The 18,084-nt window shown below is 37.9% G+C and overlaps 1 protein-coding gene across 2 annotated transcripts in view; it reads right to left on the bottom strand.

Moving 5' to 3' along the window:
* MAGT1 (magnesium transporter 1) overlaps nt 1–18,084 on the bottom strand; it is a 45,202-nt gene that overhangs the window by 21,609 nt on the left and 5,509 nt on the right. The window contains exons 2-3 of one of the 2 annotated variants that reach the window (XM_081563564.1): nt 9,417–9,586; nt 5,552–5,669 (exon numbers count right to left, since the gene is read on the bottom strand). In XM_081563564.1, the coding sequence (XP_081419690.1) occupies nt 5,552–5,669; nt 9,417–9,586 (288 nt within the window). The remainder of the gene's footprint in view (nt 1–5,551; nt 5,670–9,416; nt 9,587–18,084) is intronic. The other variant, XM_081563567.1, reaches the window with a different exon arrangement.

Raw genomic sequence — 18,084 nt, 5'->3', positions numbered from 1 at the left:
AAAATGTGGTATATGCATACAATGCAACATTATTCAGCCTTCAAAGCAAGGAAAAAAAAAATTTTACTATTTATTTATTTGGCTGCTCTGGGTTTTAGTTGCGGCACGTGAGATCTACTTCACTAACCAGGGATCAAACTCAGTCTCCCTGCATTGGGGGCGTGGAGTCTTAGCCACTGGACCACCAGGGAAGTCCCAAAAGCAAGAAAATTTGGATGCATGCAACAACATGGATCAACTTCGAGGACACTACACTAAGTGAAATAAGACAGTCACAAAAAGACAAGTATGTATGATTCCACTCATATGAGGTACTGACAACAGTCAAATTCACTGAGATAGAAAGCAGAATGATAGTTGTCAAGGGCTGGGGGAAGAGGGAATAAAGTTATTTGATGTGTAAAGAGTTTCAGTTTCATTGTACAAGGTGAAGAGTTCTGGAGATTGGTTGTACAAAAATATGAATGTACTAAACACTACTGAACTATATTTAAGAATGGTTAAGATAGTACATTTCAGCACTAGTGGTAAAGAACCTGCCTGCCAATACCAGAGATACAAGAGATGCAGGTTCAATCTCTGGGTCGGGAAGATCCCCTGGAGGAGGACATGGCAACCCACTCCAGTATTCTTGCCTGGTGAATCCCATGGACAGAGGAGCCTGATGGCTACAGTCCATAGGATCACAAAAAGCCAGACATGACTGAAGCAACTTAGCATGCACACACACATATTTTCTCACAATTAAAAGTTTTTTTAAATCTTATAGGCTTTGACAATCCTTAGATGTTAAAGAGCCAAAATAAGATGTACGGTTTTTGGTAGGTTATCACTTTTTATCCATGCATGGCTTTTGTATGTTGTGGCATATAACAATATTCTTTGGAAAAAGATTTGAATTTATTCCACAGATGGACACACTACTATCCTTATACCACTAACTCTAAATATAGTTCTAAAATGGACACTGATATTAAAAGGTATTTGATGTAGAATAAAACTTTATGTGTATCTTGGTAAAATAAATGAAATTACAATTTTTAATTTCCAAAACAATCCTTGCTTGAATAGTAGAGAATGAGAAAGCAATGTCTTAAATTCTAAAAACTGTTTCCTTTGGTCTAAAAAAGCCTAAATGCACTAATCTTTTAGGTTGCAGCATGTTTTATGAATACACTGATTTTGATTTATGGCACTGTGTGACTAGAATATGACCAGCACAGTAACATACCGTAAAATGGAACATTAAGCCATTCATTTGACATTTACTTGAACATCTATTATGTGCTTAGCACTAATAGCTACAAGATACTGGCTCTGTCCATAAGTAAGTATACTCTAAGAAGAGCTGTCAAGCAACCCTAGTGTTAAAGGATAAAGTAGACAGCAAGTAAAAACAGATGAATAACATAAGTAGAGAGATGGAAATCCTAAAAAGAACCAAAAAGAAATGCCAGAGATGAAAACCACTGTGACAGAAACGAAGAATGCCTTTGATGGACTCAGTATACAGGACATGGCTGAGGAATCTCTGAGCTAGAGGATCTATCAATAGAATCCTTGAAAACTGAAAAGTAAAAAGAACAAAGACAAAAACAAAACAAAACAGAATATCCAGGGACTGTGGGCCAATTACAAAAGGTGTAACATATACATAATGGGAATACCAGAAGAAAGAGAAAGGAACAGAAGAAATATTAATGACTGAGAAATTTCCCAAAGTAACGCCAGATTCTAAATCACAGATTCAGGAAGCTCTAAGAATAAGAAGTGGATAAATGTCAATAACATTATGCCCATGCATATAATTTAACTCAAAGAAATCAAAGATAAAGAAAAAACTCTTAAAGAAGTCGGAAGAATAAAATGCTTTACCCATAAAGTAAGAGAGATAAGAATTACATCCAACTTCTTTTCAGAAACCATGCAAACGTGAAGAAAGTGGAGTGAAATATTTAAAGTGTTGAGAGAAAAAAATACCACCAACTTAAAGAATTATGTACCCTGTGAAATTATTCTTCAAAAGTGAAAGAGAGGGACTTCCCTAATGGGCCAGTAATTAAGAATCCACCTTCTGATGCATGGGATCTGGGTTCAATCCCTAGTTGGGGAACTAAGATCCTACATGCTGTGAGGCAACTAAGCCTGTGTGCAGCAACTACTGAACCTTCACACTCTTAAGCCCATGTGCCACAACTAGAGAAACTCTCACACACTGCAACTGGGGAAAGCCCACACGCCCCAACAAAGAGCCTGTGTGCTGAAGAAGACATAGCACAGTTAAAAATTTAAAAAAATAAACTTATTCCAAAAAAAAAAAAGTGAAGGAGAAATAAAGACTTTCAGACAAACAAAGCTTGAGGGAATCCCTTGCAAGAAATGTTAAAAGAAGTTCTTTAGAGAGAAGGGAAATAAGGTAGGTTGGAAACTTGAATCTACATAAAGAAAGAGAGGGACTGAAGAGGGAATAAGTGAAGGTAAAATAAAAACTTGTTTTTTGTTATTCTTAATTAACTAACATAACAGTTTGTTCAAAATAATACCATCAATGTATTCAATTGTATGTGTGTATGTGCCTATATATAAGTGAAATGAGTGACAGAAATGAGCAAACTCCAGGAGACAGTGAAGACAGGGAAGCCTGGTGTGCTGCAGTTCATGGGGTCGCAGAGTGAGACATGACTTAGCAACTGAACAACAACAATCAAAACAGTGTGGTATCCAAAGGAACAGAATAAAAAGCCCAGAAGTAGAACCACATATAGTCATCTGATTGTCAACAAAAGAGAAGAAGCAATTACATGGACAGAATATAGTTTTAACAAATGGTGTTAAAATAACTAGATACCCATGAGCAAAAAAAAACAGACAAAAACAAACCACAAAAGCTAGACGCAGACCTTATCCTGTTCACAAAAAATAACTCAAAATGGGACTTCCCTGGCAGTTCAGTGGTTAGGACTCTGTGCTTCCAATGCAGGGGGCATGGGTTGAATCCCTGGTTGGGGAATAAGATCCCGCAAGCTGCAAGGCATGGTCAAAAATAGAAGAAAGAAAATAACTCAAAATGGATCAAAGGCCTTAGTAAAAGACAAAATATAAAGCTCCTAAGAGATAACATAGTAGAAAATCTAGATGACGTCAGATATAGTGATGATTTTTTAGATACAACATCAAAGATACAATGTATGACAGAAATAACTGATAAGTTATACTTCATTAAATTTAAAAGTTTTGCTGTGCAAAAGACAAAAAGTAAGAGCATGAGATGACAAGGCACAGACTTAAAACTCAACGAGGAGATCAAACAGTCCAATTTTAAAAATGGGGGACCTCCTTGGTGGTCCAGTGGTAAAGAATCTGCCTGCCAAAGCAGGGGACAGAGGTTTGATGCCTGGTCCAAGAAGATTCCACATGTCATGGAAGAACAAACCCCATGCACCACAACTACTGAGCCTGCATTCTGGAGCCCTCCAACCACAACTACTGAAGCCTGAGTGCCTTAAATTCCATGCTTTGCAAAAACAGGAGCCACTGCAATGAGAAGCCTGTACACCACAACTAGAGAATAGCCCCCATTCACTGCAACTGGAGAAAGCCCATGTTTAGCAATGAAAACCCAACATAGCCAAAAATAAATAAATAAATAATAGGCCTAAGACCTAAACAGACATTTCACCAAAGGAGATACACAGACGGCAAATGAGCAGTTGAAAAGATACTCCACATTATATGTCATCAAAGAAAGGCATATTACAACAACGAGATATTGCTACACAACTGTTTTGTTTTAGTTGCTAAGTCGTGTCCGACTTTGCGATCCCATGGACTGTAGCCTCTCTGCCTCCTCTGTCCCTGGGATTTCCCAGGAAAGAATACTAGAATGGGTTGCCATTCCCTTCTTCAGGGGATCTTCCTGACCCAAGAATCAAACCCACGTTTCCTGCATTGGCAGGTTAATTCTTTACCACTGAGCTATCTGGGAATTAGAATGGTCAAAATGCAGAACACTGATAACACCAAGTGCTAATAAGGAAGTGGAGCAACAGGAACTTTCATTCACAGCTCTTGGGAACACAAAATGGTACAGCCAATTTGGAAGATGGTCTGGAAGTTTCTTACAAAACTTAACATACTATGTGTGTGCTGTACTTAGTTGCTCAGTCGTGTCTGCTTCTTGTGACCCCATAGATTGTATGTAACCTGCCAGGCTCCTCTGTCCATGGGATTCTCCAGGCAAGAATAGTGGAGTGGGTTGCCATTTCCTTCTCCAGGCGATCTTCCCAACCCAGGAATCGAACTCAGGTCTCCTGCATTGCAGGCAGATTCTTTACTGACTGAGATACAAGGGAAGCCCTTAACATACTATATGATCCAGCAATTGTGCTCCTTGGTATTAATGCAAAGGAGTTAAAACTTGTGTCTGCATAAAAACCTGCATAGAGGTGTTTATAACAGTTTTATTCATAACTGCTAAAACTTGGAAGCAAGCAAGATTTCTTCAGTACATGAATGAATAAACAAAATCTGGTATATCCAGACAATGGGATATTATTCAGCTCTTAAAAGAAATGAGCTATCAAGCCATGAAAAGACATGGAGGAACTTTACATTCATATTACCAAGTGAAAGAAGTCAATCTGAAAAGTCTACATACTATATGATTCCAAGTATATGACATTCTGGAAAAGGCAAAACTGTGGAGATAGCAAAAAGATCAGTGATTACCAAGGGTTAGTGTGGAGGGAGGAATTAGTAGAGTACAGAGAATTTTAGGGCAGAGAAAATACTGTTTATGAATACATATTGATGGATACATCTCACTATACATTTGTCCAAATCAGCAGAATGTACAAGACCAAGAGTGAACTACAATATAAACTATGTACATTGGGTGATTATGATGTGTTAATGGAGGTTCACCAACTGTAACAAACATACTACTCTGGTGGGGGATGTTGATAATGGAGAGGCTATTCATGTGCAGGGGCATAAGACATAACAGGAAATCTTTGTATCTACCTCTCAATTTTGCTGTGAACCTTAATCTCCTCAAAGAATAGTGTTAATTAAAAAAAACAGGTAAGAGAGGTCATGATTGATAGAGCCAGTAGATATGGGATATAGGGCACAGGAAAAAGTTAAGTGTTAAACAAGAAGGAGCTTTTCCACTAAGACAAGCAGCAAGAGGGTAAAGACAGGTACCTAGCTCTTACCAAGAACTATAGTATTACACAATAGTGGGATTCTTGTTCTGAATTAACAAGTTACTTGATAAATTGTTCACTTAAAAATAAAGTGGTACTTTTTTATTATATTTACCACAGAAAAGATAAATAAAAGTTTACATGATTTCTACCCAATCTCCATATTCTAATAAGTTAGTATTGACCACCATATTTCATGTTTAGCTTAAGTTCAGCTTTTATTTCACTAACTACTCTAGATCTAAGACAAGTCCTATTTAACTTCTTGTAGCCATTGAAAAAGAGGTATTCCACATTATATATAGTTTATCTATTTCATTTAACAGAATAACCAAATAGCTTACCATCTGAAATACATCAGAGCCTTCATCAAAATCCACCATAGCAAAAAATATCCTGTTGGTAAATGCACTGGAATATCGCCAGGAGTTTGCAAGGATCTGGAATTCTTCATCAGCTTGCCTGGATGCAATCGGATTTGTAAAGATAACATATAAAACATTTTTAAAAGCAATCTAGTGCAAGTCACGGAGAAGGCAATGGCACCCCACTCCAGTACTCTTGCCTGGAGAATCCCAGGAATGGCGGAGCCTGGTAGGCTGTCGTCTATGGGGTCGCACAGAGTCGAACACGACTGAAGCGACTTAGCAGCAGCAGTAGTGCAAGTCAGGCTCTGTTGACAGGGTTACAACAAACCTTGGAAAACACTGCCACTGTTTTGGCATAAGAGAAATCTCATATCAAGAGTTGGAGATTTCAACAAGAAGTAGTGATTATCTGACTCTGCTTCATACTTTGTGCCTGTTTCTTATCGAAAAGCTCTTTCTAAATTCACTGGAAAATAATCTAGCTACAATTTTTAATACACTAAATTCCTTCTAAGAGTTCAAAGAAAAAGAATTGAGATTAGTTGAAAGCTCAAGCCATATTTTACTTTTCCCTGATTTCCCACATGCTTTTAGTTCTAAGATCTGACAATTTTTCATCTGTGACTATCTTTTTTTGGTTTATCTTAAATTTGAATTTAATAGTATCATACAGTTTCACTTCATAAATATGGTAACACTAACAACTGACAATGACAGTTACAAGTTAACTAAAGATTAAGGAGTGTAAATAGGAATCATAATATTAGATTAACTGAAGAGATGAGTAACAGTATAAGAAAAAATATTTTCACTGAATTCTAATAGACCAGAAAATAGCTTTCCCCCTCAAAATGGAAATTACATGATTGTGAAGTAAACCTTAAAGTTTATTCTACAGTTTCCAATTGTTGTTTGTTGTTTAGTCGCTAAGTCATGTCCGACTCTTTGTGACAGGGAGCATGCTAGGCTCCTCTATCCATGGGATTTCCTAGGCAAGATACCAGAGTGCATAGCCATTTCCTTCTCCAGGGGGTGATTATCTTTTAATTCTATCCCTCCACATTTATTTTCATTGCTGTCACCTAAAGTTAGAGCTTTAATATCTGACATTTGAATATTAAAATTCTTAACTCTACTTTCTCCTCCTTCAATCCTTGAACATTGCAATATACATGAATCTTTCTAAATAACTACTTTCTTGATACGCTTCCTCTTCTCAGAAACCATTGTTGCATTTTTATTACCTTCAGAACACAATCTCCAAGCTCTTTCACTGGTTATTCAAGGTTCTTTATCATCGATTTCCAAATAATACATCTAACCTTTACACAACCTTCAGTCAGTTCAGTCGCTCAGTCATGTCCGACTCTTTGCGACCCCATGGACTGCAGCACGCTAGGCCCCCCGTCCATGACCAACTCCCGGAGTTTACACAAACTCATGTCCATCGAGTCAGTGATGCCATCCAGCCATCTCATCTTCTGTCGTCCCCTTCTCCTCCCACCTTCAATCTTTCCCAGCATCAGGGTCTTTTCAAGTGAGTCAGTTCTTCGCATCAGGTGGCCAAAGTATTGGAGTTTCAGCTTCAGCATCAGTCCTTCCAGTGAATATTCAGGACTGATTTCCTTTAGGATGGACTGTTTGGATCTCCTTGCAGTCCAAGGGACTCTCAAGAGTCTTCTCCAACACCACAGTTCAAAAACATCAATTCTTCGGTGCTCAGCTTTCTTTATGGTCCAACTTTCACATCCATACATGACTACTGGAAAAACCATAGCCTTGACTAGACGGACCTTTGTTGACAAAGTAATGTCTCTGCTTTCTAATATGCTGTCTAGGTTGGTATTACTCAATCTCAAACAGGATCTCTTAATTTCAGCACTTTACTCCGATCTCTGTACCTTTCCACACATCATTGCTTCTAAACAGAATATCCTACCGCCATGTAAATCTGATCCATCTGTCTAGCCCTAGTACAAGTCCTACCTTCTCTATTAGGCCAAATCTAACCATTCCTGTTATATGTCCTTCCTGAAATTTTATAGCATTTATTATGTACACAATTCATTTGGTACTTAATCATAAACTATCTCATACTGACAGCTAAATTTTCATATGTGGAATTCATTTCCCTAGCCAGATGATAAGAGTGAACGGCACTCTGGGACCAAGTACTATTATACTTCTCATCCTGAGAGCACCAACTGCATAGTATTATACAAATTGCTGTTGCTTAATTTTAATTATTTGAATGAGTTTAGGAAAATGTGAGCTAATTTAAAATTTGGTCTTGTAAAAAGACACTAGTACAAACATTTAAGAATTGCATTAATTTGCATTTAATGCATAATTATGAAGGACTGAAGGACTTTGTTTTCTACATTTGTATATACTCATGATTGCCAGTGAGTAAACTGACTGAATTATGAGTAACTGCAGATTTAAATTTGTTCATAGTTAACACTTATTATTCTTTTTCCTTCTACCTACTTTTAATTTATATTCAGCATAATCCCATCCCTGAAAAAGAAGAACAGCACTTTGGGATCAAATACCTGGCCTATCTCCTACCTCTAGGGAGGAAATCTTTAATAAGAGTTATAAAGGCTTGGGGAAGCATAACACACTATTCTGAAAAAAGGCTGTCTATTCCTTCACATGGGCTCAGGCTATCAACATTTGGAAAACCTCCCAAGATTTTACTAGTTTTTCACAGGGTAGCTGTATCATTTCATTTAAAGTGATTTCCCAGACCACACATATGATCTAAAAATATAAGTAAACAAATAACAAAAAGCAAAAGCTATTTTATATTTTAGTATCCACTATTTTTAATTATCTATAATGTTTTTGTTTAAAGAAATACCTTTTTTCCTAAAAGCATTCAGAAATAGTAAAATCAAATCAACTAAGCATTGTTTGATGAAAGTTTAAGTGAGATTAGTCTCCATTTCTTAGGTTTAAAATTACTACAAAATAATCTAGAAAAAAGAAATACTTCTACATCATGAATCTTTGTTTTCTAAAAAAAATTCTCGTGTAATTCCAAATTTTGGATGCAGTCACCATTAGTGCATTAATAAGTATCTCTAGCTTTGGGTATACCATTTAAAACATTGGAAACTGTTTCTTCCAAAAACGAAAGAATATTTGTTTTATGTAACTTCTGGGACTGTTGTCATAGAACAAGAGCACACAAGTACTACATCAATGCTATTGATATGCATTTATATAACTTGATATCAATTTATGATTAGATTTTGTTATTTCTATGATGGTTACCATGATACTTTATCCTTGCTCTTAGTCCCTCCCCCACTAATATGGACAAAGACTAGGGACTTCCCTGGTGGTCCAGTGCTTTAGAATCTGCCTTCCAATGCAGGGGATGCAGGTTCGATCCCTGGTCAAGGAACTAAGGTGCTACATGCTTCAGGGCTACCAAGCCTGCACACCACAAATAGAGAAAAGCTGGTGTGCTGCAATGAAGACCCAGTGCAGCCAAAATAAATAAATAAACAAAACCTTTAAAAAAAGACTATAAAAGAGTAATACTATTATATGTTAGTGAGAAGGGGATGGAAACCCACTCCAGTATTCTTGCCTGGAGAATCCCCATGGACAGGGGAGCCTGGTGGGCTGCAATTCATGGGGTCGCAAAGAGTTGGACATGACTTAGCAACTAAGCACAGCACATTATGTGTTACTACAGACACACTAAGTAAGGTATACACATTAACTGTTTATGTACCCACTGAACTAATCTCATTCTTCTGGGATTGAAAAATGGTTAAAATCTTATGAGTTATTTAATTTTTAAAGTGTAGTTGAAAGTTCATACTTGCACACGACACATTGTCTATGAAGTTGGAGAGCAGTGAACATGACAATAACGGAGTAGTTTCTCGGTGGGGCTTTAACAAGGCGACGGAACTTGTCTCCATTCATTCTTATTACAGGCCTTTTATTGGTCCATTCCATCAGTTGACTAACCTTTTCAGATAACACCATCTAAAAAAAACATAAAGAAAGCATGCCATTAATACTCTCAACTTGAATTTAAAGTTTCTTTTAACTAGGCAACTGAAAACCAAGACTAATAAGCAGAGGTACATAAAAAATATAAGAGAACTAAAAATTAAATTTGGTACTTGGACCTGATGATAATTATTCTTAAAATTATATTATTTCATGATGAGATTTAAATATATACTACATCTTTATGTGCATGACTTATTATTTCCTAATAAATAAAATAAGATAAAATCATAAAAATTTTCATTGGTCAATGATTCCAAAGAAAGTGGGAAGAGCTACTCTATCTAATTTTAAGGCTTATTATACAGCTTCAGTAAGCAAGGCAGGGTGATACTGATAAAAGGATAGATACACAGATCAATGGAACAGAAATAAGACCTTGAAATGCTGCTTCTGCTAAGTTGCTTCAGTCATGTCCAACTCTGTGCAACCCCATAGATGGCAGCCCACCAGGCTCTCCCGTCCCTGGGAATCTCCAGGCAAGAACACTGGAGTGGGTTGCCATTTCCTTCTCCAATACATGAAAGTGAAAAGTGAAAGTGAAGTCACTCAGTCGTGTCTGACTCTTAGCGACCCCATGGACTGCAGCCTACCAGGCTCCTCCGTCCATGAGATTTTCCAGGCAAGAGTACTGGAGAGGGTTGCCATTTCCTTCTCCAAAGACCTTGAAATAGACCTACACAATTATAGCCAAAGGTGCAAAATCAACTCAGCCTTTTCAATAAATGGTACTGAAACAACTGGATATCCATAGTCAAAAATAAGAACCTCAAACTGAACTGCACACCTTATACAAAAATTAATTTTAAAGTGGATCACAAAATTAAATGTAAAAATGAAAATTATTAAAAATTAGGAAAAAACAGGAGAAAATATTCAGGATCAATGGGTAGGCAAAGAGCTCTTAGACTTCACAACAAAAGCATGATTCAAAAAAGAAAAAAAAAAGATAAACTGGACCTCATCAAAATTAAAAACTTTTGCTCTGTTCAAGACCCTGTAAGGATGATATGAAGACAAGCTATAGAGTGGGAGAAAATATTTTGAAACTATACACCTAAAACAGATTAGTAGTTTGAATGTATTTTAAAACCACCAAAATTCAGAAAAACAAACAAAATAGGCAAGACATCAAGAGACTTCATCAACGATGATCTACAGATGACAAATAAACACACAAAAAGATGTTCAACATCAGTCATTACTGACATGCAAATTAAGGGCACAATGAGCCATCAATACACATCTGTTACTAAAATAAAATATAGCCACAATACCAAATGCTGGCAAGGATGTAGAGAAACTGGGTCTCTCCTACATTGGTGGTGGGAATATACCATGGTACAGTCTTTGAAAAAGAGTTTGGCAGTTTCTTTAAAAAATTAAGCAAGTGACCTGTGAAAGTGAAAGTCGCTCAGTTGTGTCCGACTCTTTGCGACCCGACCCCATGGACTATACAATCCATGGATTTCTCCAGGCCAGAATACTGGAGTGGGTAGCCATTTCCTTCTCCAAGGGATTATCCCAACCCAGGGATCGAACCCAGGTCTCCTGCATTGCAGACGGATTCTTTATCAACTGAGCACAAGGGAAGCCCAAGAATACTGGAGTGGGTAGCCTATCCCTTCTCCAGAGGATCTTCCCAACCCAGGAGTCGAACCAGGGTCTCCTGCATTGCAGACGGATTCTTTACCAACTGAGCTATCGGGGAACTGACCATATAATCCAGCAACTGCATTCCCAAACATAAATCTCATAGAAATGAAAATGCATGTCTATACAAAGAAAGAGCTAAATTTTGTTTGTTTCTTTTTATAAGTCAGTCATCATGAGGCAATGGAAAAGAAGCATGGTTAGTCAATGAGAATTTCAGTTTGAAATAAATGCAATCATATTCATTTATCATTCTTCTCACCTCTACCTTTATGTTCAAACTTTGCAAAAGTAGTAAGAAGGGAAAAGATAAAAAAGAAGTGCAGAAGACAAGAATCTCAGTGCAGGGTTAATGCTAATTCATGGTTTTGTTCTTCTTTACAAGACAGGGGTATGTTTGTTAATGGCTGGTAAATCGTGGAGTGGTTCACTATTCAGAAGCATCTGACCAATTACATTTCCCATTATTGACACTGAAGTTTGGCCAGGGCACTGGCATTCAAACTGTAAAAACAATTTGTTCCCATTAAACTCAATCATCAAGGAACAGATGTTAGGATGTGCCTTTTCACTTTGGAAGTAGATCAGGAATCTAATAGAGAAACAGCACTCTTTGAAAGACAGATATCACTGTATGTGTGCTAAGTTGCTTCAGCGTATTAAAAAGCAGAGACATTACTTTGCCGACAAAGGTCCATCTAGTCAAAGCTATGGTTTTTCCAGTTGTCAGGTATGGATGTGAGAGTTAGACCATAAAGAAAGCTGAGCGCTGAAGAATTGATGCTTTTGAACTGTGGTGTTGGAGAAAACTCTTGAGAGTCCCTTGGGCTGCAAGGAGATCAAACCAGTCAATCCTAAAGTAAATCAGTTCTGAATATTCATTGGAAGGACAGATGCTGAAGCTGAAGCTCCAATGCTTTGGCCACCTGATGTGAAGAACTGACTCATTAGAAAAGACCATGATGCTGGGAAAGATTGAAGGCAGGAGGAGAAGGGGACGACAGAGAATAGATGGTTGGATGGCATCACTGACTTGACGGACATGAGTTTGAGAAAGCTCCAGGAGTTGGTGATGGACAGGGAAGCCTGGTGTGCTGCAGTCCATGGGGTCACAAAGAGTCGGACATGACTGAGCAACTGAAGTGACTGACTTTTAAAGCATGTCTGAATTCAGCCAATACTGAAAAAAATATTTATTTCCTGAGTACACTTTTATGAACAATAGAGAAAGATAGCATAGAAAGATAGTTTTGCAGCTGGGACTTCCCTGATGGTCCAGTGGTTAAAAATTTCCCTGCCAATGCAGGGGACACAAGTTCGATTTGACCCCTGGTCCAGGAAGATTCCATATGCCATGGGGCAAATCCATGCACCACAACTAGTGAAAACTGCACCCTAGAGTTCATGCTCCACAAGAGAAGTCACTGCAATGAGAAGCCTGTGTACCACAACGAGAGAGTAGTCCCCACTTGTCACAACTAGAAAAGACCCAGTACAGTAAAAAATAAATAAATAAATTTTAATGAAAATAGTTTTGTAGCAGATAAAAGATAATTCCAGTAGGAGTCACAGAATGAATATGTCACATGTGGAAAAATGAATATAGTCTTTAACAAGCCCACAGAGAAATATATACACTTTTAAAAGACTGGTATAACAAATAATTAACAAGATTTGTGGAACAATGAATGATACTAAGGAAACAGGCTATGAGGGAGGGATAAATTAGGAATTTGAGATTAACATACACACAGTATAAAACAGATAACCAACAAGGACCTACTCTGTAGCACAAGGAACTATCTCAATATTTTGTAATTACCTAGAAGGGAAAATAATCTGAAAAAGAATACTGTATATATATGTATAACTGAATCACTGTGCTGTACACCTAAAACTAACACAACATTGTAAATCGACTATACTTAAATTTTTTAAAAAAAGGAAACAGGTTGGTGGTAAATACAGCAGAAGAGAGTGAAACAGAAGGCAGACAGGATAAGGAACAAGTGGTGGAGTCTAGTTCAAAAATAGAATTAGTTACGAAAAATTGTCAAGAACAGGATATTTGATTGAGGGTGGGACGTTCTGGGAGAATAGCATTGAAACATGTATATTATCATATGTGAAACAGAACACCATTCCATGTTCGATGCATGAGACAAGGGCTCAGGGCCGGGGCGATGGGATGACCCAGAGGGATGGGATGCGGAGGGAGGTGGGTGGGGGGTCCAGGAAGGGGAACACATGTAAACCCATGGCTGATTCATGTCAATGTATGGCAAAAACTACTACAATATTGTAAAGTAATTAGCCCCCAACTAAAATAAATAAATTTATTAAAAAAAAAATAAGGCTGCATAGATTAAACTCAGTTTTTCAAAACAAATGAATTGTTATTTGATACAGAATTAATGATCCTCTTAGCTGAGAGAACAATATTAGTTCACAGTTTAAAAATACACATTCAATATTCTAAAGCAGTCATCAACTTCTTTATATTTCAAATTAAATTTGACAGTTACCAGCAAATTGAAACATAATTTGGCTATTTTATTAACTATAACTACAGATTCTATTTGGAGCTATTTAGAAAAGAAAAAAGTAAAGCAACAGCAGATATAGTTTCATATAGTCTATCTCTATTCAGTCATATAAATACATGATCATTCCAATAAAACAAATAAATGTGCTTTGAATTAGCGATAAACAGGTGGGGTCTTCTTAAACAAAGTCTCAAATAGGTCTGTGTAAAATTTTGTGATATTCCTCCTTCTGTTTATTAACAGACTGGAGAGACCAGATATCTGTCTATACAATCCCTAAGTAACTTACCAAGTAGAAGAGATTAGTTCAAAGGCATTACAAACACCTTAAAACTCTGCAGTCCATGGGGTTGCTACGAGTCAGACACGACTGAGCGACTTCACTTTCACTTTTCACTTTCACGCATTGGAGAAGGAAATGGCAACCCACTCCAGTGTTCTTGCCTGGAGAATCCCAGGGACGGGGGAGCCTGGTGGGCTGCCATCTATGGGGTCGCACAGAGTCAGACTCGACCGAGGTGACTTAGCAGCTTAGCAATAAAACTCTGAAGAACTACACAAGAAAGGTCTTAATGACCCAGATAACCACGAAGGTGTGGTCACTCACCTAGAGATGGACAACCTGGAGTGTGAAGTCAAGTGGGCCTTAGGAAGCATTAGTACAAACAAAGCTAGTGGAGGTGATGGAATTCCAGCTGAGCTATTTCAAATCCTAAAAGATGATCCTGTGAAAGTGCTTCACTCAATATGTCAGCAAATTTGGGAAACTCAGCAGTGGCCACAGGACTGGAAAAGGTCAGTTTTCATTCTAATCCCAAAGAAGGACAATGCCAAAGGATGTTCCAACTAGCATACAATTGCACTCATTTCACATGCGAGCAAGGTAATACTCAAAATCAAGCTAGGCTTCAACAGTAGGTGAACCGAGAACTTCCAGATGTAAAAGCTAGATTTAAAAAAGGCAGAGGAACCAGAGATCAAATTGCCAACATCCATTGGATTGTAGAGAAAGCAAAGGAATTCCAGAAAAACATCTAGTTCTGCTTCACTGACTACACTAAAGCCTTTAACTGTATGGATCATATCATAACAAACTGGAAAATTCTTCACGAGATAGGAATACCAGACCACCTTACCTGTCTCCTGAGAAACCTTTATGCTGGTCAAGAAGCAACAGTTAGAACCAGACATGGAAAAACTATTTCAAAATTGAAAAAGGAGTTTGTCAAGGCTGTATATTGTCACCCTGCTTATTTAACTTGTATGCAGAGTACATCATGCCAAATGCTGGACTAGATTAATCACAAGCTGTAATCAAGACTGCCAGGAGAAATATCAACAACCTCAGATATGCAGATGATACCACCCTAATGGCTGAAAGCAGAGGACCTAAAGAGCCTCTTGATGAGGGTGAAAAAAGAGTGAAAAAGCTGGCTTGAAACTCAACATTCAAAAAATTAAGATCATGGCATCTGGTCCTATCACTTCATGGCAAATAGAAGGGGAAAAGTGGAGGCAGTGACAGGTTTTTCTTCGGCTCTCAAATCCCTGCAGATGTTGACTGCCACCATGAAATTAAAAGATGCTTGCTCCCTAGAAAGAAGGTTATGAAAAATCTAGACAGTGTTAAAAAGCAGAGACATCACTTTGCCAACAAAGGTCTGTCTGGTCAAAGCTATGTTTTTTTTCCAGTAGTAGTGTATGGTTGTGAGAGTTGGTCCATAAAGAAGGCTGAGTGCCAAAGAATGGATGCTTTTCAACTGTGGTGCTGGAGAAGACTCTTGAGAGTCCCTTGGACTGCAAGGAGATCAAACCAGTCAATCCTAAAGGAAATCAACCCTGAATATTCATTGGAAGGACTGGTGCCAAAGCTGAAACTCCAATACTTTCACCAACTGATGCAAAGAGCCCACTCACTGGAAGAGACCCTGATGCTGGGAAAGATTGAAGGCAAAACGAAAAGAGGGCAACAAAGGATAAGATGGCTAGATAGCATCACCAACTCAACGGACATGAATTTGAGCAAACTCTGGGAAATAGTGGAGGACAGAGGACCCTGGCATGGTGCAGTCCATGGGTCCCCAAAGAGTCAGACACAACTCATCGACTGAACAACAACAACAAAAAAAATGGGACTATCACATCAAAACACTGCTTAATACAGAGGCAATTAATTACTTTCTGAGTTCATTTTTGAAAAATGAACTGAAGACAGATCACAACAAAATATGAACTAGTTTTAAACTGTTACAAAAAAAGTACATAAACATAGCTTGGAGCATGATAATTAAAAGTTATAATCTTTATTCACAATGATCTAACCTTTAAAATTTTAATAAGTCTTAAGGTAAGCCTATCTTGAATTAGTTTTCTTGAGAAAATAGAAGCTACTATTTGGAATGCCTTCCATGTATGTGTGAGGCAGCAACTTCTCTCCTTACATAATGAATATTCAATTCAACGGGAGGCTTCCCTGGTGGCACAGACAAGTAAAGTATCTGCCTGCAATGCAGGAGACCCAGATTCCATCCCTGGGTTGGGAAGATCCCCTGGAGAAGGGAATGGCTACCCACCACTCCAGTATTCTTGCCTGGAGAATTCCATGGACAGAGGAGCCTGGCGGGCTACAGTCCATGGGGTCACAAATCCTTACAACACCACAATGAGGTTAAATACTCTATTTTTATTTCATTTAAATGTTGAGTAAACAGGATCAGAGAGGTTAAGTAACTTGGAGAAAGTGTCACAGTTAGTAAGACACAACGCTAGGATTCAAACAGATCATTCTAAATCAAGCAATAGCAGCATTACTGACATGTTGGACCAGGTAATTCTTTGTTGTGGGGAGCTGTCTGGCACATTGCTTATTAAGCAGCATCCCTGACCTCTACCTGTTGGATGCCTGTACCATCACCAGCTGCCACCAACCAAAAATGTCTCCAGACATTGCCAGGTAATCCTTGGAAAGTAAAATTCTCCATTCCCTCATTGAGAAACATTGTTCTAAACTGAAAAGGATTTTAACAGCTCAACTCAAGCTTTTATAATTTTATTATGTATTCAAAACTATTTTTATTAATTACTGATCAGAGCACAACATAAAAGAAAGATTTGGTAATAAAAGTAAGTAAAAACTTCCTGGAGCAAGCCCTTAGCATGATAGATAATAAACTTCCTAGGCCTGTGTTTCTCAAAGTGTGGCTAGTGTAAAAGAGCCTATTAAAAGTGCAGACTTCTGGGTTTCATCCTCCAGTAAATTTGATTCAGTAGATCCACATAAGCCCCACTAAAAGGATGCTGATTAGCAGGTTACCTGATATAAAAGACCTAGCAGCATGCCTGAGTAAGACATATTGTCTGTCCAATAACGTGCTGGGTTTCCTGTCTGGTTTGGTGGGCCAAAACACAGATGTTTTTCCATGAACCCAGTAGGAATTGAGTGTTATAAATCTACTCACCTAGTTCTAAGAAACTGCTTGGTGAGTAGGCCCCTGAATTTTGTCAGGTTTATCAGTTACTGCTCCTGGCTACCTCTATGGTAAGATAGCACCACCATCAGTCATTGAGACTGAGGCTTTTATTTGCCAACAAGGCATCATCCATATAGTGAATGCTTTAAACATGGAAGGGGAGAGGAACTTATGCTAAATCCTGACTCACCAACTAGTAGCAAATGGCAGGAGAGCTTTGGTACTCCTAGGGGAGACTATAAACATATATAGGAGGCCTTGCTACCTGAACATGAACAGACCTTGATCCTCACGTGTCAGTAAGATGGCAGAAGGTGTTAGTGATGTCTAAGACTGTACACCACCTGTCATCAGACTGTGTAATGGATTTAGTTGCAGTCACAATGTCTGGGAGCAACAATTGCAATCAGCTGGTAATAAGCTGCTATAAGACTTCAGTTCCTATTAGTCTTTTTTTTAACTGGCATTAAGGGCTGAGATACTACATTACTTACCATCTCTGATGCCTTTAAGTATTTAATCAAGGGTATGATTTCCCATTTCCTTTCTGGGGAAGGGGGTGGTTCTTTAGCTTCTGGTGGATTCCAAGAATATGGAGTTTTAACATGTACCCAAAGTGATTCTGTATGCATTGAAGTTTCAGTTCTGCTGTTCTACATTTTAATTCTTATGAGCAAGGATCCCATGTTATATCATTTCTATGCAGTTATATACAGAAATTAAATAAGTATTAAGCAATTTACATTATAAACAACAGGAAAAAATACACCATTCCTAAAAATAAACCTCCACATGATGTTTC

This window comes from Giraffa tippelskirchi, chromosome X (genome assembly GCF_054371585.1).
Source record: "Giraffa tippelskirchi isolate mGirTip1 chromosome X, T2T-mGirTip1v1.2.pri, whole genome shotgun sequence".
NCBI lineage: Eukaryota > Metazoa > Chordata > Mammalia > Artiodactyla > Giraffidae > Giraffa > Giraffa tippelskirchi.
The sequence above is the reverse complement of the archived record's forward strand: the minus strand, read 5'-3'. Positions and strand labels throughout refer to the sequence as shown.